We start from the raw sequence: 27,226 nt of genomic DNA on the forward strand, positions 1-27,226 counted from the left end.
CATTAAAGAAGTAAAAAGAAACAGGGGAATTTAATTTTAATAATGCATTTTAATCCAATATATCCAAAATAATATCATTTCAACATGTAATCAACATAAAAGGTGATTAATGAGGTTTTTTGGGTTTGTTTTTTACATTTTCCTTTTCGTACTAAGTCTTTGAAATTGGTTTGTGTTTTATGTTTACAGCACATCTCAGTTTTGACCAGCCACATTTCAAGGGCTCACTAGACACATGTGGCCAGCGGTGACCATACTGGACAGCGCAGGTAGGTAGAGACAAATGTGGCCTCCATGCCCATCGAGTCGAGCAAGGTGGGGCAGGGGCTTGCATTGAAAGGGGAGTGAAGACAGCCCCAGAATGGTTACAGGTTGGGGGCGGTTCCAGAAGGCTTTTCACCATCCATTTCCCCTTTCCTTTCCTCCCATTCATGACAGATACGGGTCCCCTAGCCAGAAAGGTCTCTCCATCCAGGTGCCCCAGCCCATGCCTCCAACCCCTATCCCTCTCCCGTTGCTCCCCGGTATCCCCCGGGGGCCGCCCACCTCGGAATTCATCCCGTCGAGCTGCCCACCACGTGGATGCTGCCTTCTCTGTCACTCAACTGCTAGCTCCCTCCCCCGCGCCTTGCAGTAACATTCGCTTCCCTTGGTTTCCACAGCGACGCCACCAAGGGGCGGGGCAAGGGGGGGGCTCGCGGCGCGGAGGCCCCCTTTGATTGGTGGGTAGCCAAGTCCCTTCTTTCTACCGTCCCCCCTCCCTCTTGCCCGCGCTCCGCCCCCTCGGTGGGTCCCGCAAGCTGATTGGCTAGCCCCGTGGCGAGAGCGGCTATTTCTCGTTCAGACCTGCCCTGCCGGGCGAGGGCGAAGTGGGCGCGCCGTGCGCTGATTGGCTGGAGGGGCGCGCGCCGCAGGGAGGAGCGGGGCGGACGCGGAGCCGCGGTTAGTCTCGCGGGGAGGTCGTGAGCGCGTGAGGTATCCCTTGCAGTGTCGCGCGCAGGTAGCTGCAGCAGCAGGAGCAGTAGCCGCCGTGTGAGGGAGCCATGAAGCACTCTGAGGTAAGAAACGAAGAAACGGGGGCCGAGCGACCGCTGCAGACCCATTTTTTTCTTCGTGAGACGACGGGACCCCCCCCCCCACCAACCCGCTTTCTCGCCCTGTGCCGAGCCGGGAGGCGCAGGCGCAGTAGGCGCGCGTTGTGCCCCGGAGCCACTCGTAAATCGCAGTGCGCATATGCGGGGGAGGTACTTCTAATTCTGCAACCCAGGCTGGTTTGGGGTTGCCTTTTCTTGGGGTTTCTGCAGGACCTGGGAAGCTTACAGGTTCCTTGCAGCTCCCCCTGTGGGATGAGTTGCAGACTTTGGCAGGGGAGGAGCGAGGGTGTGGAACCCTTGCTTCCAGTCTGAGGGTGTCTTGCACAAACCTTGCACCCTGCCTCTGCCTCGGGCTTTGGAAGGGGCTTTGCAATCAGCCCGGAGAAGCTTGACCTTTGGATCCCGTCCTCGCCCGGGACGTCTCCCTGAGGGGCTTAGGCGGTGAAGGTGTAGCTCCAGTGCTGGCTCCCGCCGACCAGCAAAGCTGATCTTTGTTTTCTGTTAATATAAGAGATCATCTCAGTCAACCCCTGCGTGTCACCGAGGAGAAATCTCACACCCACAGCCAGTCTTGAAGTCTAGGTCTTCTGACTCCTAACTCGGGCCTCTTTCCCTTAAAACGAAGTGTTCTGATGCACTTATCGACCTAGCTGATAATATAGTGTTAATAATTTAATTAATTATTGCTGACTTATAAGCAACATTAAATAATAAACTAATTTATTAATAAATTAATAAGGATAATGTAAAGAGTGCTTACTTTTGTGCTCGTGAGGTCCTGTTACCTTGTTTTCTTATCTTCACACCCCTGTGAGGTAGGAGACTATTAATTATTCTTGTTTTTGTAGATGGAGAAACAGTCTCAGAGATGTCAGATGACTTGCTCAAAGGTCCTGAGCTAGTAAATGCAGAACAAAGAGAGAAACTCAGGACTCCAGAGTCTCAGTTGCTAACCATTATGCCATGCCGGTCCCCAAATGAGAATGAGCAGGTTGAGAGGTTTCTTGGTTTTTTTTTTCCCTTCCCCAATTAAAAAAATTGTGGTAAAATACACATAAAATTTACCTTAACCATTTTTAAAAGTACAGTTCAGTGGCATTAAGTACGTTCACATTGTTGTGCAGCTGTAACCACCATCCATCTCCAGAACTCTGTTCTTTTCATCTTGCATAACTGAAACTCTGTACTTGTTAAACACTACCCCCCCTTCTCTTCTCTGCCCAGCCTCTGGCAACTGTCATTCTACTTTCTGTCTCTGTGAATTTGATCATGTTAGGTGGCTCATGTAAGTACAAGGAGAGATTTCTTGTTTTTATTCACGAGTGGAATACCACTGCTTCTGCCCACCCCCTTTACTACTACTACTACTACTACTACTACTACTACTACTACTACTATTATTGTTATTACTTTTGGTGGTAATTTACCCAGAATATTTTGAAATCTTTAACCCAGAAGTCCTTAATCATTTTTGACATGGCTCAAAAATGAGGAGGTAGCATTCAATAATCTCATACTTCATTCAACTTTATGATTTTAGATTGAAGTTCTTCTAATAACGTTCTCCTAATACAGTTTTCCCTCTCAAAGCCTCTGTGTAACCCTGGAGAAAAAGCCACATTCAGTTTGAAAGATGCAGGATGGAAGATACATGTGGCCTTTTACAAAATGGAGTTAGTTTTGCTAGTTGGCAGGCAGATAAAGTAGGCCCCAGAGGACTCTTGGGGTGGGCACTTTTGTTCCGGGAAGCTGGGCACAGCCTGAGGCCCATGGCTTGGATTGGAGGACATGCTCTACCTTACTCAAACCCTTTCCCTCCCAGAAGGAGGGAGGCGCTTCAAACCCACTGTTAAAAGTGACCTTGGAGAAAGAAAATAAAATTGTTAATTTGCTGTGTTCTCTGTTATCATTCTCTGCTAACATTTGCCAAGTAAGCACTGAGGTGATAGCTACAGAATTTCTGTACAGGAGGAGCAGTTGTCTCCCAGACCACTTTGCACAGCACACCGATCAGCTTTTTTTTTTTTTTTTTTTAAATTATTATTGGGGTATAGTTGTCTTACAGTGTTGTGTTAAGGCCGATCAGCTCTGGATGTTTGTTGCAGATTAATAAAAATAGCAGAGATTCTTTCCCTCACATTTAACAGTTGGAGAAAAGGTTTCAGTTATCCATAGCAAAGAATGTATTTCTGTTTGGGACTAAGTCCATCCTTCCACCCCCAAGCGACCCCCTATCCACTGAGTGATTAACACCCACCAAAAAGACCCTTTTGACTCTGAGAGAGACCTTGGAGATAATGACGTGTAATTTACAGGCGATAGAGATGCTGCTGAGAACGGTGCAGGACTTGCTCAGTGACACAGTGAGTTAGTGAGGGTTGATGTCTGATGTTTTTGGCAGGTAGGATTCCAGCTGGAGGGGAGATTTGCTGCTGCTGTGATAAGTTTGCTGACACTGCCATTCTCCCTTCTATGGTCTGAGAGGACGATGTGTCCCTTCAGTGGCCTAATTGAGACAAAGCAGGTAGAACATGTCGCTCTCGGGCCTTGGCTGAAGCAGTTCCTTGGAAGGCAGAGCAGGCCTTGGGATTGTCTTGGGATCAGAGCAAGGTCGATAAGGAAACTGCTTATCCGAGGCTATAGGATTTTTTTTTTATTTTATTTTGTTTTGCCATTGCAGATGAGAGGTCAAAGTAATGATCCCAGTAGCAGCTCAAAAATAGTTGCCGTATCTTGTGAGTCTGTTAATTCCTGGAATGATCAGTCCCTCTCAGCCTCCCTGGGCCCAGGTCACTGCCCATTTCCCACTGCTGGGTTCCCAAGGCAAGGCAGCCTCATCCTCATGGGGTCCCCACTGCCCCATTTCGGATCTTCCACCCCCTACCCCCCAAAAAAAGGGTAGCTCTATTGGTTCTCATCTTGTGAATAATCCTCGACCAATACGGTTCTTGCTTCAGTTTTCTCCACAGGAATAAGTATGCAAAAGTTCTGGAAGCAAGAGTTCTGGTCAAGAGGCAATTGTTCAGAGCCGGAAAACTGGGTGGAAGGTGAAAATTAAGGAGAACGTAGACTCATGTGTAATGGTGCCATAGGTGCATGGGCTTTGGACAGGCTTGGCTCTGCCACTCACTAAATAACTGTGACCCAGGGCAGGTTACTTAATCTCTCTGAGCTCCTTGGAGCAAAATCTGTTTAATTGTGACAGCAAAGGCCAGCAATAAAGAACATTATGAAATTGCTGGAAATACATCATCAAGGGGTATGCATAAAAGGAGAGGTGCTACATTTAGCTCTGTTTCATTTATTTTAACTGTTGTGCATGATTCCATTATATGAAAAAAAATCTAGTTTGATTTACCTGGTCCTTTAATAAATCTCCAAGCATCCTATAGAGTGGAAAAAAAGCAAATAGCAAAAGATTTTATAAGTTTAAAAAACATACCAAACGAGACTTAATGTGTGTTGTTTATGGACATATACCTAATTAAAGGATAAATTGTAATATGAGATGAGAAATGTATGGGAATTACACAGTAGTTAGAGGAACCGTTGCTTGGGGAGAGATGGAGGGGGAGGAAAAGGCATAGGGAAGGCTTCAGCTATTTTTTTTTTTTTTTTTGAAGGAATCTGATGTAAATAGAGTAAAATATAAATATCTGTTTAACCTGGGAGGTGGCATCCTAAGTGTCTGCTGTTTCCTATACTTTTTTCTTCTGAATTCTTGTGTCCTTCTGAAGTAGAAGGTGAGGGATAATTTGGATTGTTTTTTTGGCCATCAAGCGCTGTTTTAAATACGCTGGTCTCTGCCTTTTGCACTTAAATTTGGTGCCTGTTTGCAGGAAAGTGTTGTGCTCCGAGATGGGGCTTGCTTGATCTCTTCACTCACACCTTTCTGCAGGCTGCATCCAACAGGCCTTCAGAAAACGCTTTTGAGATTGATTTTGCATTTGCAGGCAGGATGGGGGCCCGGTTTTGATCCCCCTCTTTCTGGGTTACTTTTTGTTGCTGGATAATAATACCAGCGACAGGTCACATTTCTCGTGTCCTTCCAAAAACCCTGAGAGGTGGGGTACTCCTTGTCTCTCTGTTTTGTGGATAAAGAATCGGAGGCTCAGAATGGTGAAGGAACGTGTCCAAGATTACATCATAGTGGAGACACAGGATCCAGACCCAGGTCTGTCTGATTCCTCATCCGTAGAAGAGCCAGAGCCGCGGCATTGCTGCTGATGCTGGCGGTGCTGGTAATAACAGCGACCAGAGTTTATTGAGTCCTGTGAACACCGGATCCGGTGGGCACCAGTGTTAACTCCTACTTGACAGGTAAGGCAACTGAGGCTCAGAGAAGTCAGTTAAGCTGCTCAAGGTCACAGAGCCAGGAAGCAGTGGAGCTGGGCCTTGGCCTCCTGTTTGCCTGACTCCAGTGGCGGGGCCTGGGTGGAGGAGGTGGGCGGGAGAAGCTGAGTGCTGGGTGTGGCTGGGCGGGTGCAGGGCGGGGCAGCTGTTGGAGCCCACTGGTGGGGCACTGGGGTGGGGACGGGGAACCCTGAGCCTAGCGCAGCCTCTTGAATAACTGGTTCCTGAGGAGTGAAAAAGGTGGAGAGTTGACAGCCCTGCGTGGGGGGGTGGGGACCGTGCTCTCTTGTTAACGCAGTTGAGTTTGGTTGGGAAACCCTGTACTTTCACTGACAGGCTTGGCTGGATGAGGGTGAGAAAAGCCCGAGACCTTGGGCTGGTTGGTCAAGTTCAGGGGAGGTCTTAACACCCTCTTGCTGATATGGACAGTGACAGCTGAGGATGTTTTAATACCTGGGCACAGCCAGAGCATCATGATGAAAGCCACTACTGATACAGTGCTCACTCTAAGTGCTTTTTGTCAATTAACTCATTTACCCCTCACAGTAAACCTATGAAGTTGGTACTATTCTTATCCCTATTTTTTTGTTTTAATTTTAAGTTTATTTATTTATTTTTGGCTGCATTGGGTCTTCGTCGCTGCGCATGGGCTTTCTCTAGTTGCGGCGAGCGGGGGCTGCTCTTCGTTGTGGCACGCGGGCTTCTCATTGCGGTGGCTTCTCTTGTTGTGGAGCACGGGCTCTAGGCGCGTGGGCTCAGTAGTCGTGGCTCGCAGGCTCTAGAGCGCAGGCTTCAGTAGTTGTGGCGCACGGGCTTAGTTGCTCCCTGGCATGTGGGATCTTCCCGGACCAGGGATCGAACCCATGTCCCCTGCATTGGCAGGCGGATTCTCAACCACTGCGCCACCAGGGAAAGTCCTCTTATCCCTATTTGGCAGATGGGGAAACCAGGGCCCAGAGGAGTGAAGAGATGTACCCAAGGTCACACAGCTAGTGAGCGGCAGAGCCTGGGTTCTGCTAGATTCAAAGTGGGCTTCACTGTGGGTTGGCCCAGGCATTCATGCCCTGAGGAAGGAATGAAGTGTGGCCGAGTGGCCTTGGCCTTTGGAAGCCACCGGGTCTGCTGTTGGGACAGTTTCTTAACTGTCTTGGGACAGTTCAGTTTTCTCATCCATGAAGCCAGGATAAAGACACCTGTCTCGGAGGGCCACTGGGGAGTGTGAAGTGCCCAGCACACTTCCTGGCCCATAGTCAAGGTACAAATCATTAGGCGGATAAGGACAAATGGTTAGGTGGGTAAAGACAGATCTGCATCAGTGATGCCACCTGAGATGCTTTCTGCATGTGTCCTCTATTTTTTTTTTTTTTTAAATTAATTAATTTATTTTATTTTTGGCTGCGTTGGGTCTTCATTGCTGTGTGCGGGCTTCCTCTAGTTGCAGTGAGCGGGGACTACTCTTTGTTGCGGTGCACGGGCTTCTCATTGTGGTGGCTTCTCTTGTTGCAGAGCACGGGCTCTAGGCGCGTGGGCTTCGGTAGTTGTGGAGCGCAGGCTCAGTAGTTGTAGCTCGGGGGCTGTAGGGCGTAGGCTCAGTAGTTGTGGTGCACGGGCTTATTTGCTCTGCTGCATGTGGGATCTTCTTGGACCAGGGCTCAAACCCGTGTCCTGTGCATTGGCAGGTGGATTCTTAACCCCTGAGCCACCAGGGAAGCCCTGCATGTGGCCTGTTTTGAACGCATCATGACTTGTCAGTGAACAAGGCCCACGGAGATGGATTCTTGCTAAACAGTATGCCCAGAAGATGGAGGAAGAAACCCAGATGCCAAAGATCAGTTCTGATATAACATCACATACACTAAAGTCACATTTTGGGATGATCTGCTCCGTCCTCCTCTATGGGATGACCCTCAGCGAAGTCAAACCCCAGTCAGAACCCACCTTTTTCTTTTTTGTATTTTGGCTGTGCTGCGTGGCATGTGGGATGGTTCCTCAACCAGAGATTGAACCCGGGCCTCCGCAGTGAGAGTGCCGAATCCTAATCACTAGGCCACCAGGGAACTCCCCAGAACCCACTTTTTAACTTTTGTGACAAAGAACCGTTCCAAGAGGCAGGTGCTCAAAGTGGGCCTGGTCTTCTGATGCCTGTCCACAGCCTTCGTACTCACCAGTGCACCGCTTCAGTTCTTGCCCCTGCTGGCTGTGTTCCCCACCCAGCAGCAGCCAGAGGGTCTCTCCCATGTAGGGGGGAGGATCTTAGCACTCTGCGCCTGAAAACACTCCCCTCAGAGTCTTCTGGTCCTCCTCTGCCCCCTGCTCTGCTCACTCGTTGCTGTACTGCTTTTGTCTCAGACATCCACATCTACATCCCTGCCCTGTGCATAGGCTCTTCCCTCATCCAGAAGTGATCTTCCCTCTGTTTTTTCCCATGCCTGCTCCCTTCTTGTTTTTTTGTCTTTTTTTAAAAAAATATTTATTTATTTAATATTTTTGGCCGCACTGGGTCTTATTTGTGGCACGTGGGATCTTTTATTGCGGTGCGTGCACTTCTCTCTAGTTGTGGCCCATGGGCTCCAGAGTGTGCGGGCTCAGTAGTTGCGGCGTGCAGGCTTAGTTGCCCCGTGGCGTGTGGGATCTTAGTTCCCTGACCAAGGATCGAACCCACGCTGCCTGCATTGGAAGGCGGGTTCTCAACCACTGGACCACCAGGGAAGTCCCTGCTCCCTTCTTGTTGTTAAGAGCTCAGCTTCAGCGTCGTTCAGAGAGGCCTTCCTTGACCATCCTGTCTGGAGCGTGACCCCTGCACTCTGTTCCTCTCCTCTGGCCCTCCTTGGGCTGTGGTTGTGTTTTCATTTGGGAACTTGATGGTCTTTCTACCCGGACAGGTTGTGAGCTCCCTGAGGGCAGGGGCTCTTGGTGTCTTGTTCCTGCAGCTTCCGAATGGGTAGATGAATGCATCTTCTCCCTGTGGTCAGGCTCACAGGGAGTAGTAGAAGGGTGAGTGGGGGCCTGCTGCAGGGACCCGGGTGAGTCCAGTGTTGCATGTGTTGGGCTCGGGTGGCCCCGTGCGACCCGACCTTAGTGGTCCCAACCTAGGGGAGTTGGCTTTACGGGGTGGTCGTAAGCCCTGGGTCCACCCTGGCCACAAGTGTCGTGTTCCCCTCTTTCTGGAACCTGGGCATGCTGAGACAGGAGCCTCCAAGACTGCACGTGGGCCTGCCCGTCATTGTTGCACAGGTTGCTGGCAGGTTCTGCTGGTCTGGGCACTCTTCCGTGGTGGGCTTTGCTCACCTATTTTCCAGTCCATCGTCTATTTATTAGTTCATTCCTTCCAACATATATACATATTTTTTTCTCTATACCTGTCATACGCCAGGAATACTGGGCTGAACGAACCACAGCCTCTGCCCTCAGGGTGTCTTCATCTGAGCCGAGGCCTGAAAGAGGAGGTCTTCCGGGAAGGGAGGAGAACAGCTTGTGCAGAGGCCTGGAGGCCAGACTCTGTGGTTGTCCCACGTCTAGAGACGAGGCTGGCCAAGGCAAGCCTTTGTAGACACCCAGACACCTGTGGACTTTGTCCCAATGGTGATGGAAGTTTCTTTTTCCTGTTTATTTTACCTAAAAGTTTAACTTTCAGAGGGCAGTTTATTGCTAAGTCCTTGGGGGGGGGCCCCCTCCCACTACGGTGTGTGTTATGTAAACATGAGGGGGAGTGCTCATTACCGACAAGTGCGCTGCGGGTGGTGTTTGGGGCTCACCCACCCCCCCAGTCCCATGGTTAGTTAGAGATGGGCCACGAGCGTCTCCCAGCCCTCTGGGGGATAAAGGGCCTCTCAGTAGCTTGTGGGGATTGGCAGGCTGGCACAGCCCTGTCCCTGCTCGAACGAGGCTCTTATGTAAGCAGAACTCATGGGCCATTCAGGCAGCCCGGGAGACTGCAGGGTTTGTGCCATCCCCCAGGGCCTTCTGAATTCTTTTTTTCCTCTTTAAAAGGACCAGGGAGCACTGGCTGGGGACCGCGCCGGTGTGTGTGGGAACTGGGCCTGAGGGAACGGCGCCTGTCCTCAGGGTGGGAGTGGATCTCTCAAGCTGGCGGGGAGGGCAATTTAACCCTAGCATTTGGGGCTCTATAGAGCAGCAGGAAGCAGGCTGAACTTGAGGGGGTCCAAGAGCTGCAGCTTGCAGTCTTGTGAGGAGAAGCTGTCTCCCAGGACGCCTCAAGAAGGTAACTCAGAAGGAGAAGGGTGGGCTGGGGGAGTTGCCGAATTGCTGCTTCTCAGGAGGTGGGGTTGAGGGAGCGTGTCTCTTTGTGCGTGAGGGTAATAGCAGAATTCTTGGGGAGATGTGTAGAGTCTGAAACAGTGTATTGTTGAATCCTCTCCACTGCAGAGAATCAGGTCTCACGGAATCCCCTGGCTGGAGGTGGGATCCACAGAGGACGGGCTGGGGTTGAGCCCGGGGAAATCCCAGTGCTGGGACAGTTTCTGGAGAGGTGGCTCTCCTCGTCCTGTCAGCGAATCCCGTCATTCAGGTCTCAGCTCGAATGTCACCTCCTCTGAAGGGCTCCCTCTGACCCACTCAGGCCACACTTGTCACCCTGTCACTCCTCCTGTTTTGGTTCTCCGCGTAGCACTTAGTACCTTCTGATAGCTGTTTGTGTGAGGTTCTCCTCTGTCACCCTGACGTGGATCTAGTGATTGTGTGCTTGCCTGTTAGAGACCTACACATACAGGCAGGGCAAACCCAAAGTACTTGTCTTGGCCTCCACTCCAGCTTCCTCCACAGCTGCGTGCCCTCAAGTACGCTGTGCTCCAGTCTTTTGATGTTCCTGAGCCCTGCCAAGCTTTGTGCTGCCTCAGGGCTTCTGCACTTTCCTCAGGGAGCCGCATGCTGGCTCAGATCGCAGTTCCTTAGAGAGGCCTTTCCTGACCACCTCCTGTGGCCCTCTGGACTCCCTGCCCAGCTCTTTTCTTCCAGCAACTGGTACACCCTGACCTCATGTTACGTAACAGATTCTTTGCCCATGTTCCCCTTGAGCGTGAGCAGGCCCAGTCGGGCAGGGGGGGGGGGGGGCGCTTGGCCATTGTATCCCAGCACCTGGATCACCGCCCAGCATGCTGCTGTCACACCTAGGTCTTTCCGTTCATCATCGAGCCCAGCCCCTAGCACAGGCCTGGCATATCAAGGGCTCAGTTTGCTCAGCAGATGAAGAACAGGAACTTCTCAGTCAGCGGAAAAGGCTCTTGGGGGGTTCCAGATGCCCTCCACATGTGGTTGAGTCCTTTGCAGGTCTCTGTGTAGCAAGCACATCCCAGCTCTGCTTGGGCCCCGGACACTGTTTCCAGGGCTCTGTGAGTTCCCTGGCCTGGGCCTGGCGTCTCAGGGGAGTACAGGGAACAGGCTTGCTGTGCAGTAGGTGGCCGCAGCCATCCTTGGGTAGAGCCCTCTGGCTTACGTCCTAGAAGCTTTGATGGGCTTGCTCAAAGCTCCTCTGGGCCATGTAGAGCCTTGGAAGGTGGCCCCTGGGCCCGAGACTGGACTGGGAGGTGGGGTCTGGGTCTCCCACCCTGACTGGGTAATGCCTGCCACGCTACATGCTCTTGGGGACCTGCATGGGGGTGAGCAAGTGAGCAACACCAGGCCCTGGGGACCAGGTCACAAGTCACTGCTTTCAGAAAAACAGTGGAGTGGTGCCTAATGGGCTAGGCAGCTGGAAGATCCTTACAGATATTTTTGATACTAGACCACTGTGAGACTTTGGGCCAGTAACTCGGAAGGAGTTCCCAGAATTGGGATTTGGTTTTGTTTTTTTTTTTTTGGTTTAACAAAACTCTGTCCATTCTCATCTGCTTATTTATGTGAACTGGGTTTCTTAGTGTTTACTTAGAAAATAAAGAAATGTCAGAATAAAAGCTGTAGCTCATTCTAGCAATAAGAAATATTCACCTTGGCTCCATGAACTAATTGCGAAAAAGGGTGCCTCCATCCCATTGAGAGAAGCAGTGCCAGTAACTTACTGTTTATGGTTAATGTTTAGTAACAGTTGTTGATGATTTATGATTTATGTTTATGATGTATGTTTAGCTGATATTGTAATGATAACTCATCCTGAAGGATTTTCTCTTTACACTTAGAGCCTTAGCTCATGAAAATGTTTTTAAGAAATTTAATTTCAATTTGAGGAATAGGTAGGATGCTCAGTAATAACCCTCAATCACAAGCGTGTATTTGGATAAAATTCCATGGGGGAGGGGAACAGGAACAGAATTCAACTTCAAGGCAAAAAAGGAGCAGATATTAAAGAGCTTGTTTATAGCTTTTTCCTTTTAAAGGAATGATGGTAGGTATGATATTACTCAAGTATTTAGACTCTGGTGAGATTTAACAGGGCCCCGTAAATGTTTACATAAAATTTGCAATATCTACAGTTGGCCAGAAGTGACATCTTTTGCAAGTTTTCAAGCTCAGGTAAAAAATATTAGGTGTCAACTTAAAAATCTTTTGGTGGGGGGGGGGGGACATGCAATTTGCAAAATTATTTTAGGGATACATGACCAAAAAGGGTTCGAAGAGCGCTGAGTTTGCTCGCTTCCAGATGTTTTGATGTGATCCCAGGGAGGAGGACTGGTGTTTTTCAGTGAGCTGGATCTCTTTGGGGATATTCACTGGGCATTTCAGACTTAACACGTACAAAACTGAGGCTGGATTCCCCACCACCAACCTGTGCTGCCCCCCCACCCTACCCCTGCCAGTTAATGGCAGTTGCAGTCTTCTCATCACCAGGGCCCAGGCTGTTTGACTCAGCTCTTTCCCTCACACCTCATGTCCAGAAGTCAGCAAATCCTGTATCTCTGCCTTCAAAATACATGTGGCATACAACTACTTCTTATCAATACTGCTGCCATCACCTGGCCCGGGCCAGGGATTGGCAGGCTTGACCCGTGAAGGGCCAGATAATAAATATCTTAGGCTTTGCAGGCCATACAATCTCTGTGACAGCTTCTCAACTCTGCCGCTGTCACAGAAGCAGCCCTAGACAATATGTCAACCAGTGAGCAGGACCATGTTCCAATGCAACTTTGTTTGTGGATGCTGAAATTTGAATTCTGTATGATTCCTATGGGCCATAAAATAGGCTTCCGATTTTTTCCAACTGTTTAAAAATGTACAAACCGCCTTAGCTTGTACCAAAACAGGTGGTGGCCCAGATTTGGCCTGTAGGCCACAGTTTGCTGACCCCTTGGTCTAAGCCATCCTTTATCTTGATAACTTCTTTTTTTTAAAAAAAATAAATTTATTTATTTATTTATTTATGGCTGCGTTGGGTCTTCATTGCTGCGCGCGGGCTTTTCTCTAGTTGCGGCGAGAGCGGGGGCTACTCTTCGTTGCGGTGCACGGGCTTCTCATTGTGGTGGCGTCTCTTGTTGCGGAGCACGGGCTCTAGGAGCGCAGGCCTCGCTAGTTGTGGCTCATGGGCTCTAGAGTGCAGGCTCAGTAATTGTGGCGCACGGGCTTAGTTGCTCCTTGGCATGTGGGATCTTCCTGGACCAGGGCTTGAACCCGTGTCTTCTGCATTGACAGGTGGATTCTCAACCACTGCGCCACCAGGGAAGCCCCTATCTTGGTAACTTTTTTTTTTTTTTTCTTTAAAGAAGAAGTGTCCTGGCAGAGACTGGATAGCATCCAAACTGTCCCACATTCGTAGACTCTTTTTTTAAAAAATTAATTAATTAATTAATTTATTTTTGGCTGTGCTGGGTCTTCATTTCTGTGCGAGGGCTTTCTCTAGTTGCGGCGAGCGGGGGCCACTCTTCATCGCGGTGCGCGGGCCTCTCGCTATCGCGGCCTCTCTTGTTGCGGGGCACAGGCTCCAGACACGCAGGCTCAGTAGTTGTGGCTCACGGGCCTAGCTGCTCTGTGGCACGTGGGATCTTCCCAGCCAGGGCTCGAACCCGTGTCCCCTGCATTGGCAGGCAGATTCTCAACCACTGCGCCACCAGGGAAGCCCCCTTGGTAACTTATTATTGGTGTTCCTGCTTCCATCCTTACTCCCCTATAGTCCAGAGGGATCCTTTAAGAACCCAAGCCAGGTCACATCTCTCCTCTGCCCAGAACCCTCTGTGGCTCCCACCTCACTCAGAGTAGAAGCCACAGTCCTCACCTGGCCCAGGAAACCCTGTATGACCCATCACCTCCCTGCCCTCACCTCCTTCTTTCTTCCTACCCACCCTGACCCCAGCCACGGGGGCCTTGACTCTGTTGCTTGATCACACCAAGCATGCTGCACCTCAGGGCCTTTGCACAGGCCATTCCTCTGCCTACATGCTCTCAGATCTCTCAACTGCCCTTTCCTTAACTGCCTTCAGGGCTTGGCTCAACATCCCCTCAGGGAGGCCTTTCTTGACCACTTTACACGAAACTGCCAGCTCCCTTCACCTGTCGCTCCCTGTCCCCTTTTCCTGATTTGTTTTTCCCATTGGCACATATCACGTGTAACTATTTTATTGTCTTTGTTCCCTGCGAAAATGTCAGTTCCATATGGGCAAGGATTTTTTTCTATCCTTCCAGGGCTGAACCCCCAGAGTCCTTCACAGTGCCTGGCATGTAGTAGGTATTCAGTCACTATTTATGCAGTGAATGAGTGAGCCTCAGTGCCCTCACCTGGAAAAGGGGATTAATAGTAAAGGAGATAATTTGTGTCGAGGACTTGCCTCCCTGCCTGCACGTTGTGAGCATGCAGGAGTTAGTAGCTGCTGCTGCGGGTATAAGGCTGGCCGCCTGGGTCCCAGACTGGGCTGTCGTGCAAGCGGCACTCCCCCGGTGTAGACTGACCTGCCTGCTGCACCTGGGCTGGGCGCGCTGGGCGTAGGTCGGCCTGGATGAGCGCCTTCTGCTGCTCCGGTCAGCCTGTGTCCGCAGAGCTCAGCCTCACCACCTCTTCCAGCTTTGACAGTGCCTTCCTGCCCAGAGATGGAGAGAGACCAGATGTGGTCACCAACCTTGACCCGGCCAGGGGTGCAGCGGTGCAGATCTGGGCCATCTTCCGGGGGTCTGGGGCTAGGGGCAGCCCTGGAGGAAGAGCGTTCAGTTCTAAGGAGCAAAAGCAGGCAGGACCCTGCCCCTGGAGCTTGTAACTCATGTGTCCTTGGGGCTCCTGAGCCTTGGCTGCCTCGTCTGTAAAGTGGGGTAACCATGCAAACCTAACAGGCCAGCGTGAGCTGGTGCGGGCTGGCTGCTGGCACCCTGCTTGCTGGTGCTGGGGAAGGGAGCAGGGAGGGGTAGAGAGCGACCAAGGGGGTTGGCTGAGGCTCCACTGGAAGGGTCTGGGAGGGCACGTCAGTCAGTGTCAGTCAGCTGTGGTAAGGGTTTTGGGCATCATCCGAAGGGCAGGACCCTGTTTGAGGAAGGCAGTCCGGGTTGAGTTGGCCGCCTCCATCTGTCACCTGGGAGCTTTTGAAGCTGTGGGTGCCTGGCCCTCCATCAGAGATCCCGACTTCCTTGTCTGAGTTGTCCAGGCCAGGGCTCTTGCGGTGGGTTTCATAAGCAGGCAGGGTTCAGGACCACTAGGCGGGGTTCTTAGCCACATCCGCCACGGGAATCATCTGTCAGGTCCTCTTACAAACATTCCCATTTACCGGATGGAGAAGACAGGGCTCAGGCAGGGAGGTTGGTCTGCCTTTGGCCTCTGCAGCACTGCCTCTCGCTCAGTGTTGGGGACCCCCCCCCACCCCCATGGCATTGGTTTTCCAGGCTCGTTGGTGGCTTTAGCCTGGGGCAGGAAACCATGCAGGAAGTGTCGAGAGAGCTCCTGATCTTGCCTGAGCCCCTCTGGGTGGTATCGGGGTGACAGGCCTTTCGCCCCTGGTATGGCCTGACTCTGCTGGGGCCAAGGGAGGCTGGGGCCGGGGGACAAGCAGGCTCAGCCTCCCAAGGGCGCTCCTTCTGGAGGTGACATGTTCTGCATTGTCCAGACCTCTGGAGACTAGGTGTGCTGGAGTTGTAATGTCAGCAGGGAAGCGGGGGGGCTGCCTTCCAGATAACTGGGTCCAGGGTTTGTTCCTGCTTTTTTTCTGTTAGCATTTGGCCCTGTTCTCCAGAGTGGAGGAGGTATTGCTTTGTGATGCTGAGCAGTGGAGTCTTTGGGCCCAGGTAGGCGGGGTCGGTGCTGGCTCTGGTGCTTCCCTGGGCTGCGTGCCTTGGGCAAGGGCCCCCTGGTCTCCGAGCCCTGGTTTTCTGAGCCACCTAACTGGGGTCACAGTCCTTAGCTTACAGGCGCAGGTGAGGCTAGGTGAGTTGTGCAGGTAAAGGTCTTAGCACAGTTCTTGGCACAAAGTAAGCATCTGATAGACGATGCTAGTGACGGCACTTCCAATGGAATAGGCCCTTGCAGCGCAGCTCTGTCCAGGACAGCGCCCCCTGGAGGCCGGTAACTGCCCAGGGAGGTGCATGGGCTGTAGGCACCAGCAAACAGCTGGTCAAAGAGCATGGCCCTCTCAGGCCCAAGACCCAGAGTCCTGCTGTGTTGGCCCAGCATCTCCTTCATCCTGGGCTTTCTGTGGTCGCAGCAACCAGCCGGGGCACCCGAGCACCCGAAGAATGTCCTTCAAGGCTGGATGCTACTGGGCTGCCTGGAGCTCTGCCAGCTTCTCCTGCCCCGGATCTCAGAGCCGAGGGACACTGGCATTCAGACCCTGCCACTTCTCCTCTGGCTACCAGGGGTGGGAGGCAGGAGCCGGCTGGTTGAGGACCTGGGAGTGGGTGGTCAGTCTCTCTCTGCCCTTTCTACCCTGAGCAACATTCCCCCCCCCCCCCAACCACTGTGGCACCTCAGGGAGGCTGTGCAATCCCCCCAGGAGAAATGGGGTCATGAGTGAGGCCACTGGGGAAGGAGGTATTTCTGGCCGAGCAGGTGTGGCCTGTGCTGGCTTCCTGGCAGCTGAGCCCAAGGTCTTCTCAGCTACCCTGGCATGAGTAGTGTGACTTCGATATTTCTGGAAAGTGGAAGGGAGAGGGAGCCGAAAGTGCTGAGCTGCTGAGTGTAGGTGAACACGCTCAAGCCTCTGCATTTGTGAAGTGGGTGAGCCAGTCTGGCATGTGCTGCTCAGGGCCAGGCCTCCATCCTCTGGGTGCGGCAGCCCTTGTGCCCTGTGTGGGCACTCTGGGGGCCGAGAGTGCCCGGGTCGGCCGGCTGAAGGACCTGTTGGGCCCTCTGCATCTTTGCCTGGATTTCTAGGTTGCACTGAGCAGGGCTTCTACCTGCACCTAGGCCTCTTGTGCCCCCGCCTCGGGAGATGTCACCCACCAGAGCCCACACTCCCCTGCAGGCACTGACTGGGTTGTGCCAGGCTGCCCGGCACAAGGCATCCTGGTTGAAGAGCCCTTTTCTGGCAGGCAGACCTCGTGGGGTCCCAGCGAGCCTGCTCCAGGCCGGGTGTGCTGTACTGCACCCTCACTGCATGGGGGCCTCTGCGGGGCACGCACTGGCTGGGGGTGCAGCCCCAGAGGCCGGTGTGTGGTGGGGGTCTGGGCTCAGGAGTTTACTGCTGCGTGAGCTGGGTGCACTCCTCACCCCTTGGAACTCAGCTTCCCCATCTGTGAAATGGAGTTAACGGCTCCAGCTCCCTCGGCTGCCGTGGGGATTGAAAGGAGAGGGTGAGGAGAGGCATTTGGGAAGCAGCTGCGGTTCTAACCCATACCCACTGGGCAGGTTCCATCTTAGGACGCACGGAAGCGGGAGGTGATGAGGGTGCCCAGGAGTCCAAGCTGACTCTCAGGCCTGTGCCCGCCCCTGTCCCAGGCCCTGGGATGCAGACTGCCATGAGGCCACTGCGCCTTGTTTACAGGTGGGAGGGGCCTGAGGAACACTGGGCCTGGCTGTGTTTATGAAAATGGGGAAACTGAAGCTTGACAGGGGCCCAGGCTCCTGGCTTGGGAGGCCTTCTGGGCACTGGTGCCTGGGCCCCGGGTGCCCTGCCTGTGCAGCGGCTCCCACAGGGTAGAGCAGCAGTTGCAGACTTCCAGCCTGGGCTCAGGCGGTGCCTGCCCTTCCTGCCGCCCTCCTACTTAGTGCTTCTCCCTTCTGAGGCTCAGGTCAGAACCTCAGACCCACCCCCGCCCCCCATCCCCACATCCAAACCATCAGCACATCTGGTCACTTCCATCTTCATAGTCTGTCCACTTCTCACCCCCTCTGTGGCCATCTCCCTACTCCTGCCCTCATCATTGCTTCTGCCCTGGTCTCCCACTTCCCACGGGGTTGCCTAGGAACAGCTGAGTCAGGTCACATCCTTCCTCTGCTCAAGAACCCTCCATGGCTCCCACCTCACTCAGCGTAAAAGCCAGAGTCCTCCCTGTGGCCCACAGTCCCCTGCAGGATCTGCCCCGTCACTTCCCTGTTTGTGTCTTCCCGCTGTCCCCCTTCACACTCTGCTCCTGCCACACTGGCCTGCTGCTTAAACACGCCAGGCACAGTCCAGTCTCAGGGCCTTTGCAGTGGCTGTTCCCTCTGCCTGGAACGCATGTCCCCTGGATGTATGCATGACTTGTTCCCTCAGTTCCACTGGCCTTTGTTTAGATGCCCCTTCCTCAGGGAGGCCTTCCTTGACCACTCTGTCTAAAATGGCCATACTCCCCCACCCCACCCCTGCCACCTTTCTCTTTTTTCTCCACAACTCTTGGTGCAAAACATGCCACTATTTATTGTGTGTCCCTGCCCACCCCCAGCCCACGCCTGCAATGCAGCTTCTGTGAAGGCAGGGGTTTGTTCACTGCAGTGCCCAGGGGAAGAGGGGAGGCAGGAAAGGATGAATGAATGAAGGAAGGAGTGTGAGGCAGTGGCTCCCCGAGGCCTCTTGGCTGGTGAGTGTTAGAGCCAGAGTTAGTGTTCACTCTCTTGATCCCATCCTGCACCGGATGTACCCGGTTCATTCACCTGGAGCTCCAGCTGCTGTGCACACCCTTCCAGCTGGTGGGAGCAGAGGCCGCGGCCACAAGGGGGCAGTGGAGAGCGGAGCAGTCTCGGCGGCTGCCGCCTCGGCTGTGGTGGTGATGAAGTACAGTAGGGACGCTTGCCGCAGCCCAGCCTCTGCCATCTGCACGTGTCTTGCTATTGTTAGGGTTCAGGCTCGCTGTCATCAGCTCCTTGCACCACCTCTCTGACCTTGGTGTGGTTGGGCCCCTTCACGATCGTGGTGAGGATTTGGGGAGGAGGGGCCTGTCTCCCTGTGCGTCTGCCACTTCTGTTTTGCTAGTATCGGCCTGATAACATTTATTCTTTATAAGAATTATTCTAGACTGGACATGTCTGTGTACTTTCTCAGGGAGGCCTTCCCTGACCACTCTGTCTAAAATGGCCATCCTCCCCACTCCTGACCGCCCCCCCCCCATTCTCTGTTTTTCCCCACAATTCTTGGTGCAGAACATGCCACTGTTCTCTGTTCCGGCACCCCCTGTGCGCTAGCACCCCACCCCGGACCTCACACAGACCAGAATGGTGGTCGTTATTATCTGTAAATCTTACAGTAACCCTGTGAGATAGCAGGTGGGGGCAGCCCACTTTGTAGATAAGGAAATGGAGGCTCAGAGAGGTTGGGTTACTCGTCCAGGGCCACACAGCCAGGAAATAGGGGAGTCTTTTTGACCTCAGAGCCTCCTTGTGAGGGGCCGCTGTGCCTGTGTTGCTGCCGCCTCCAAGGGCCCAGGGTGTGTGGAGCCTGTCAGCGTGGAGCCCCTGCTGTGTTGGGGATGCTGGTGAAGAAAGGGTTCCCTAGGAGCCAGAGCTGGCCTATCACTGACCCTTTCCGTGGGTGAGCGGTGCCCCCCTCCTTGGAGGAGGGTCTGGCAGCCAGAATGCTGGGCTGCACAGGGTCACCGGAGCTGGGTGGGTGTGTCTGCAGGCCTCACAGAGGCTTCCCTGGAGCGAGGCCACCGGCCCAGGCTAGGGAAAGCCCCCCTGCAGCAGCTCCTGCACTGGGGCACCCACCTCTGCTCTGGGGTCTGGTGTTGTGGGCAGGCCCCCATCCCCCCAAGTGTGGTGAAGGAGGAGTGAGGGAGAGGCCTTGGCTCAGAGGGTGGTGGGGAGGGGATTTTGGGGCAAGGTGCCTACGTGACCTTGGGCAAGGTGCCTCCCGCAGGTGTTTATGGAGAACAGCTTGCCAGGCTCTGTTCCGGGTGCTGGGAAGCGACTGAGGTCAGGACAGTCCCTGCCCTCTGGAGCTGACCATGTTTATGGAGAACAGCTTGCCAGGCTCTGTTCCGGGTGCTGGGAAGCGACTGAGGTCAGGACAGTCCCTGCCCTCTGGAGCTGACCATCCCCTGGGAGGCCGATGGTAAATGTCTGGGTTGCTATTTTAAGTTGACAGTCAGGAAGGGCCTCACTGACGAGGTTAGGGAGGAGCCCTGTGGGGTCTGGGGGAGAGCGATTCAGGCAGTGAGAACAGCATGTGCAAAGGCCCTGAGCCTCTCCTACTCTTGAGCCCTGGTTTTCTCATCTGCCACGTGGGGACCATCCCAGGAGCCTTGTCTACCCGAGGCTCTGGGCACCCATGCTAGCTTGAAACAGGTGCTCAGAAAGTGGGCACCTCTCCTTCTACTATGGCTACCTTGATCAGCAGCATCTTTATTTCCGTGAAGGCAGTGAAGCCTGTGGGCCCTGCTGCCCGGCAGTGGCTCTGGGTGGGGCAGGGCTGCAGCCTGCAGGGTGGGCTGTGCCCTGCCCCTTGTCCGGCCCTCCCCTCTCCCCCCAGCCCTGACCTCGTGCTGCCATGAGTTGCCCTTGGCTGGGCCCCGGAATCGGGGGCCTCTGGGTGAGAATTCCTCCCAGGCTGGGGAACTGTCATCGTAGAGCCACCCTCCTGTGCCCCAGGCCAGGGCTCCTGCCTGTCCTTGTTCTCTGGCCACTGTGCCTGAGCCTTTGGGGCCACACCCCCTGCCTGCGGCCAGTGGCCGGACTTCAGGTCAGTGACACCCTCACGGGGTTTGCTTCATTCATCCTTCGAACAGATCACCGCCCCCTTGTCCCCCCAGCCCCTTCCCTCCATGGGGACAGGAAGAGCTGCCCCCGGCTCCTTGAGAAAGTCCCACCACTCCCTCCTCCCTGTCCCTTGCCTGCCTTTCGGGGTAGGGCCTGAGCCTGCTGCCTCCCCTTCTGTGCTCTGGACCCCTGCCTGGGGCTCTGCCCCGCAGCCACCCGTGCCCCTCACCCCAGTCCTGGGCCTATCCTGGGCCCCCACCGCAGGCTGGCCTCAGGCCTGGGCAGGCTCAGGGGTGTGTGAGTGTGTGTGACAAGCGTAGGGCACGGGAGTGTGCTGGGGCACAGAGCAGGGCGGAGGGGGGAGTAGGGGGTAAGCTCAGGGACTGAAGATTGGGAAGTGCATGATGGGCTCCCCCATATTTAGGCCCTCATCCGGGTGGGGTGGAGGCGTGGGTAGCCTCTGCTGCTCCCTGCCCCTGGACCTTTTCTTTTTATGGGTAATTGGGACCGGTTTGCTAGCCCCACCCTTTAAAAAAATGATTTATTGAGGTAAAATTCACATGACGTACAATTAACCATTTAAAAGTGAATTTAATTCACAGTGTTGTGCAACCACTGTCTCTGTCTAGTTGCACAACTTTTTCATCACCCCAAAAGGAGACCCGGTCCCCATTAGTTGACACTCCCATTTCCCCTCCCCCCATCCTTGGCAACCACCAGTCTGCCTTCTGTCTCCTTCCGTTTACCTATTCTGGGCATTTCACATAAACATGTGACCCCTTTGTACCTGACTTCTCTCACCTAATATATATATATATATATATATTTTATTTTTTATTTTTTTAAATTTTTAAATTTTTAATTTTTTTTTTTCTTCCCACTTGGCTTTTAAAATTTAAAAATTTAACTTTTCTGAAATAATTAGAGAGGCACAGGCAGTTGTACGATGGTAGAGAGGTCCTGCGGCTCCCCCCGCACTGCATCCCCACCCCCCTGCCCTGCCCAGGGCCTTTCGGACCTCTCCTGCGGTGGAGATTTGGGAACAGGAAATGGGAAATGAGGACCAAACCCGTCACAGTGGCCTTGAGCTGGGGCAACCCACTCCCCCGTGGCCCCGGGGCCTTGAGTGCTGCCCCACGGGCCGGGCTTACCTCTGTGAGGGCGCCGCTGCTCCTCTGCGGCCTCGGGCTGGCCTGGGTGCGTTGGTGGCGGTGGCGGCGGTAGCAGCTGCAGCGGCGGCTGCTGGGAGGGTGGCCCCTGTCCCAGCCGCCCCCTCTCGTTGCCCAGCTTCCTTTCCCAGCAGCCAGTCGGGGCCCCGACGGCCCATACTCTCCTCCTGGGTCCTGGTCTGGTGCCCAGGTTGGGGGGAGAGGGTAGGGTTTCAGCCCTCCCCCAGCAGCTGGCCGGCAGGGAGAGGGGCTGGTTGTATTTTAAGCTGTTGAGTGGTTCAGCAGGAACTCGGAGGCCTGCTCTCCCAGTAGACGTGGTGCAGCCTTCCTGCGGACCACACGAACTCCGAAGGCATGTGGGCACTGCCCGCCTGGGACCCAGGAACTATTAATATACCTGCAGCCACAGGGCAGCAGGCCCTTTGCCTGCTCGGGGCCGTGCTCTCCTCGCCCTTTCGGGCACATTCTGCCTGTACCCCTTCCCTCTTCCAAGAGTCCCCTTGGGGCCAGACGCTCGGGGCAGCGTGAGCAGCGCCTTCTTTCTGGCCCTTCTGTCTGGTCTTGTTATCCCCGTGACTCAGAGGGGTTCAGTAACCTGCCCCCCAAGGCCACGTGGCCATGCAGAGCCCCCGGTTGACAGCAGGCGCGCTCTCTAGCGCGGTAACAGTAGCATCAGCCAGGAATTCTTGGGCTCCGGGCTCTCTCCTGCCCTCCGTCCACGACGTGGGGTGGGTGGAGCATAGGTGGGCAAACAGGCCAGTGTGCTGCAGCGACCCCCTGGCCAGTAGGGGAGCCGGGATCTGAACCCAGGCCCATCCCCTTCCCTTCATCGCAGGCCCTCGGGGTCTCCTCAAGCCTGTCCTCACAGCCTGAGGTCTGGGGGCACTTCCCATCTGTCAGGTACCACGCCAGCCCCTCGAGGTACACACTTTGCTACCTGCCTCCGGCCTGAGGCTCAGACAGAAGTGACAGCCCCGGAGTCACCCAGTGACAGCGTGGCAGGGCCGGATTCAGTCCTGTGTGCTGCCCACCACGCCCCCTGCCTCTCCCACTGGTGGTGGAGTGTGTGAGGGGAGCGCTTTCCTCCTGGCGGGTGGGGAGCCCTAGGTGGGTGGGCGTGCTCTCAGAGAGCCCTGTCTGGGGCCCTGCCCTGGGGTTCTTCTAAGATCTGCTCCTTTTCTCCATGCTGCCTCTGACTGAGGGCCTGCCAGGCGGGAAGGGTCCTCAGCACTTGCTGCCCAGTGGCTGACTTGGGGTCAGACCCAGCCCTGCCTGCCACGTCGCCATGTCTAGCAAGATCTGCATCAAGCCCTACACTGGGGCCCTCAGGCCCACGTGATGGGCTCGGGCCCTACTGGGCCTCACTCCAGCTCCACCAGCAGTTTGCACCATTCACAGCTGGCCCGGGTGCCTTCTCGAACCCGAATAGGATGGGTGGGTCACATCCCCCTGGGGGCTCCTTCCCTCCCAGCACTGCCCCTTTGCACCACCAGTCCCACCACTGCCTGGGGCTCAGGGAGAGCGGAGTGTGTGGGGGTGCCCAGGCTGTCTGCCCTGGGCTTTTGGGGGCTCAGGGCCTGGACGAGGGTGCTATGTTGGGCTGACATGGTGGGAAGACTGCCCTGGAGGTGGCCTTGAACAAGGTCTGGGTGGACCTAGTGAGAATTGGGTGGAGAGGGAGGCCGGGGAGGTGGGAACCAAGGTCTTGGCCTAGGCTGGGGGTGCTTGCTGGAAACTTCCTGGTTTCCTGACCCTTTCCACACTTAGAGAGAGGCTCTCTGCATCAGTAACGCCGGAATCTGTCACCTCCCTGGGAACACAAATGCACAAGGAAAATAATCCAGAGTGTCTCTTACAGCTCAGAAGGGGAAATGGATGATCTATCTTGCGGATTCTCGAAATAGCTGGGATTTCTCCAAGCCCAGTGAACACTGCGGGCCTGAGCTGGGGCTTGGGCGGCCCGTTGGCCTCTCACCCTGCTCCTGGTGACTGGCCCTTGCTCTGCACTGGGCAGGGAGGCCAGGAGGCGCCTCCATGCCTGTTCTGGGGATCTCCCTTCCCCCCGTGCCGTTGGGTGTCCGTGTCCACTCGAAAGCATTACAGTCAGGGCAACTCAGCCCTTGGAGGGCTGCCCCCAGGTCCCGCCTCCCAGGAGGTCTGTGGCGTGGCTCCTGGGGGGCTCTGTGGAGCAGTTTTATATTTAGCCGGGCCGTGGCTGTTGGGCCACTCGGGTTACATCTGCACAGAAGCTGGCGGAGCCAAGGCAGGCACGGGCTCCCTTCCAGCACCGCGGCAGAATTTGATCTCGCCGGCCTGGCCCAGAGCACTTCGCGCGGGGAGGTCTGTGGTGGGGGCTGACGGCCGGCAGCTGGGGCCTCGGGCAGAGCGGGGCAGGCATGGACCTGAGCGTGAGCGTGGTGGCCCGGGAGACCAGCCAGGGCCTTGGCCCCGTCTTTGGTCTCAATGGACTCCCCCGGCCCATGCCCCCCAAGACGATCAAGAAACCTAAAAAGGCCGTTCTCTTCTTTGAGGTGGAGATTCTGGACGCAAAGACGCGGGAGAAGCTGTGCTTCCTGGACAAGGTAGGACCGTGGTGCAGACTGTGCTGGCCCGAGGGTGCTGGGCCTGCGACCCACCCCTTCCTGGGCTCCTGGCCCCCAGGGAGATGGGAGTGCCCCTCCACCTGGGTCCTGACGCCCAGCCCCTGCCCTTCAGGGTGTGCAGGAGGGGTACTGTCCCTGGGCCTGCCCCAGCCAGCTTGCCCCTCAGGGTAGAGCACCCTGGCCCCTGGGTGTGGTCGGGAGCTGGCCTCCCAGTGTGTGAGGAGGTGAAGCAGCCTCGGTGGACCCTGCACGGCTCTGGGGCCTGGGAAGGAGGTGGAGTCCTGAGACCGGCCCCACTCCGAGGCCAGGCCAGGGGAAGCGGTTTGTCCCATCCCAGGGAGGTCTGGAACAGGTTGAGGGCCTTTACTCTGGGGGGAGTTGTGGCTGGGGGTGGAGAGGAGAGGCGACGTGGGCCTGGCTTCCCATGCTCACCCCATCTCCCAGCCAGTCCGGGGGTGACCTGGCTGCCTGGTTAAAATGGCCCTCAGGCCCATGGCTGCCTTGTCGGCTACATGGGTTGGGGGGCCTGGTCCCCAACCCTCCCCCCTCCCATAGCAGTTGCCTAGGACCCCAGTCCATCCCGCCTCACCAAGAGGGACCCTGGATCCCGGGCTCCCCGCCCACGGCTTACCTGTCCCTGACCTTTGTTTCCCCCAGGTGGAGCCCCAAGCCACCATTGCCGAGATCAAGAACCTTTTCACCAAGACCCGTAAGTCCAGGGCCCAGCCACACTGCCCCCGTGACCCCTCTGGGCAGGGCCCTCTACGTAGGACCCCGTCCTACATGCCTCTCCCTCAAGGGCCTGCAGAGATGCCCCCAGGGTGGCCCAGGCTTCTCTGGGCTTGCCTGGGGCACCCGCCCCCGTGTGGCCATCAGCAGGAACGCCCTTGCTGGGCTTTGGGAAGGACAACATCCCGCTTTGCCTGCTCTTCCTGGAGCCTTCAGAGATCTCGCCTGGGGGCCGGAGGAGCTGTAGAGACCCTGGGCCCCGCCAGGCTGTGCGCTGTGACACCCTACTCTCCCTACAGACCCACAGTGGTACCCTGCCCGCCAGTCGCTCCGCCTGGACCCCAGTGAGTACAGCTGTCTGCTTGGCTGCCCCCGGGCTCCTGGGTGGCCCTGGGCGAAGGCCCAGGCAGGCCCTGAGCCCTGGCCCGACTCTCCGCAGAGGGCAAGTCCCTGAAGGATGAAGACATTCTGCAGAAGCTGCCCGTGGGCACCACGGCCACTCTCTACTTCCGGGACCTGGGGGCCCAGATCAGCTGGGTAACGGTGCGTGCAGACCCCCTCTCCCAGCAGCCTCGTCTCCCATCTGCCGCGTGGGGGTGACTCACCTCTCCCCTCCCCAGGTCTTCCTGACAGAGTACGCCGGGCCCCTTTTCATCTATCTGCTCTTCTACTTTCGGGTGCCCTTCATCTATGGCCACAAATATGACTTCACGTCCAGTCGGCACACGGTGGTACAGTGAGTGGGGCCGGGAGGGAGGAGGTGGCAGGGGGAGGGGAAGGCCTGCTGGACATTCCCCCGCTGAACTGGCTCCCTCACCCCCAGCCTCGCCTGCATCTGCCACTCATTCCATTACATCAAGCGCCTGCTGGAGACGCTCTTCGTGCACCGCTTCTCCCACGGCACCATGCCCTTGCGCAACATCTTCAAGGTGAGCCCCCAGCTGCCCGTCCAGGCCCTTCACCCCCGGCCCTACCCTCCCTGGTCCCCCTCACCTGGGTCCTGCCCTCCACTGGGCCAGGCTCCATCCCGGCCCTGCTCCCTTTCAGAACTGCACCTACTACTGGGGCTTCGCCGCGTGGATGGCCTATTACATCAACCACCCTCTCTACACGCCCCCCAGTAAGTGGCCTTGGACCCTGCTCCCCCTGTGAACACCCCTTCACCCAGGCTCTCCCCTCACGGGCTTCCCCTCTGCTTCCTCTTCAGCTTACGGAGCTCAGCAGGTTAAACTGGCGCTCGCCATCTTCGTGGTAAGCAGGCTGGGACGGATGACAGGGTGCGGGGAGTTCGGGCGGCAGGGGTGGGGGTGCTCTGAGCTGACCCTGCTTCTCTAACAGATCTGCCAGCTCGGCAACTTCTCCATCCACATGGCCCTGCGGGACCTGCGGCCAGCTGGTGAGTGGCCTGCTCCGGGCAGGGGGGATGGCCACCTGCGCAGGCTGAGCCAGCGGGTCTCACTCCTGTCCTGTCCTCCCAGGGTCTAAGACCAGGAAGATCCCATACCCCACCAAGAACCCCTTCACGTGGCTCTTCCTGCTGGTGTCCTGCCCCAATTACACCTACGAGGTGAGGGTCTGCCCTCCTCTCCTCTCCTCTCCCTCCTGGGGCTTGGGGTCCCACGTGGAGGTCTAGCTTCTAGGAGGGGGCGGTTCCTGGCTCCGTAGCTGCTTCTGCAGTTTGAACTTGGAACATTTGGAAATGGAGAGACTGTGGCCTCTATGGGGCCTGGGAGGTGTCCAGCTGGGCTTGTGGCTGTTGGGGACTGAGGGGCAGCTTCGTCGTGTAGTCCCCCCTTTACTCCAGGCCCCTCTAGCACTGGAGTGTGGTTCCCATCCCCTTACTAGAACAGCTGGGGCTGCCCAGCCCTGCCCGCCCTCACCCTGCCTGCTCTGCCCACAGGTGGGGTCCTGGATTGGCTTTGCCATCATGACACAGTGTGTCCCAGGTGAGCCCGCTGCCCCTTCCCCAGGGGGCCCTGCCCGTCCCTGCTGTGTGCAGCCCTCCCTGACTCCCCTGCTCCACCCCACAGTGGCCCTCTTCTCCCTGGTGGGCTTCACCCAGATGACCATCTGGGCCAAGGGCAAGCACCGCAGCTACCTGAAGGAGTTCCGAGACTACCCGCCCCTGCGCATGCCCATCATCCCCTTCCTGCTCTGAATGAATGGCTCCCCCTCACCCAGGCTCAGCCAAGCCAGGCTCGTGTCCCCCCGCCCCAGTGTCATTCTGGGCGAGGAGTGGGAACCACTGCTCTCCAGCGTCTGGAATAAAACCTGCCTGCCCAGCTGGACTCAGACTCAGCGGTGTTTCTT

At 55.7% G+C, this 27,226-nt stretch overlaps 1 protein-coding gene across 3 annotated transcripts; it reads left to right on the forward strand.

Annotated features, from left to right (window-relative positions):
- Positions 1 to 926: 926 nt before the first annotated feature.
- TECR (trans-2,3-enoyl-CoA reductase) lies at positions 927 to 27,204 on the forward strand. Of its 3 annotated transcripts, none has more exons than XM_036847177.1 (13): positions 927 to 1,058; positions 24,116 to 24,166; positions 24,845 to 24,896; positions 25,216 to 25,260; positions 25,356 to 25,459; positions 25,537 to 25,652; positions 25,740 to 25,845; positions 25,964 to 26,036; positions 26,124 to 26,167; positions 26,255 to 26,312; positions 26,395 to 26,483; positions 26,817 to 26,862; positions 26,947 to 27,204. In XM_036847177.1, exons 1-13 carry the CDS (start codon positions 1,044 to 1,046, stop codon positions 27,072 to 27,074), a joined length of 927 nt encoding a protein of 308 aa, XP_036703072.1. In that variant the 5' UTR covers positions 927 to 1,043; the 3' UTR covers positions 27,075 to 27,204. The 3 variants fall into 3 exon arrangements, with proteins under 3 accessions (XP_036703072.1, XP_036703070.1, XP_036703071.1); XM_036847175.1 differs by lacking the exon at positions 927 to 1,058 and adding an exon at positions 23,604 to 23,924; XM_036847176.1 differs by lacking the exon at positions 927 to 1,058 and having other exon boundaries at positions 23,931 to 24,166.
- Positions 27,205 to 27,226: the final 22 nt, after the last annotated feature.

This window comes from Balaenoptera musculus, chromosome 3 (genome assembly GCF_009873245.2).
Source record: "Balaenoptera musculus isolate JJ_BM4_2016_0621 chromosome 3, mBalMus1.pri.v3, whole genome shotgun sequence".
Classification (NCBI taxonomy): Eukaryota; Metazoa; Chordata; class Mammalia; order Artiodactyla; family Balaenopteridae; genus Balaenoptera; species Balaenoptera musculus.

Excerpts from the sequence above, each read along its gene's own strand:
- TECR (XM_036847175.1), top strand. The coding sequence starts at position 23,619 with ATGCCTGTTCTGGGGATCTCCCTTCCCCCCGTGCCGTTGGGTGTCCGT. Across the intron at positions 24,167-24,844 it reads AGCTGTGCTTCCTGGACAAG|GTGGAGCCCCAAGCCACCAT; the intron begins GTAGGACCGTGG and ends TGTTTCCCCCAG. Across the intron at positions 25,846-25,963 it reads CCTTGCGCAACATCTTCAAG|AACTGCACCTACTACTGGGG; the intron begins GTGAGCCCCCAG and ends GCTCCCTTTCAG.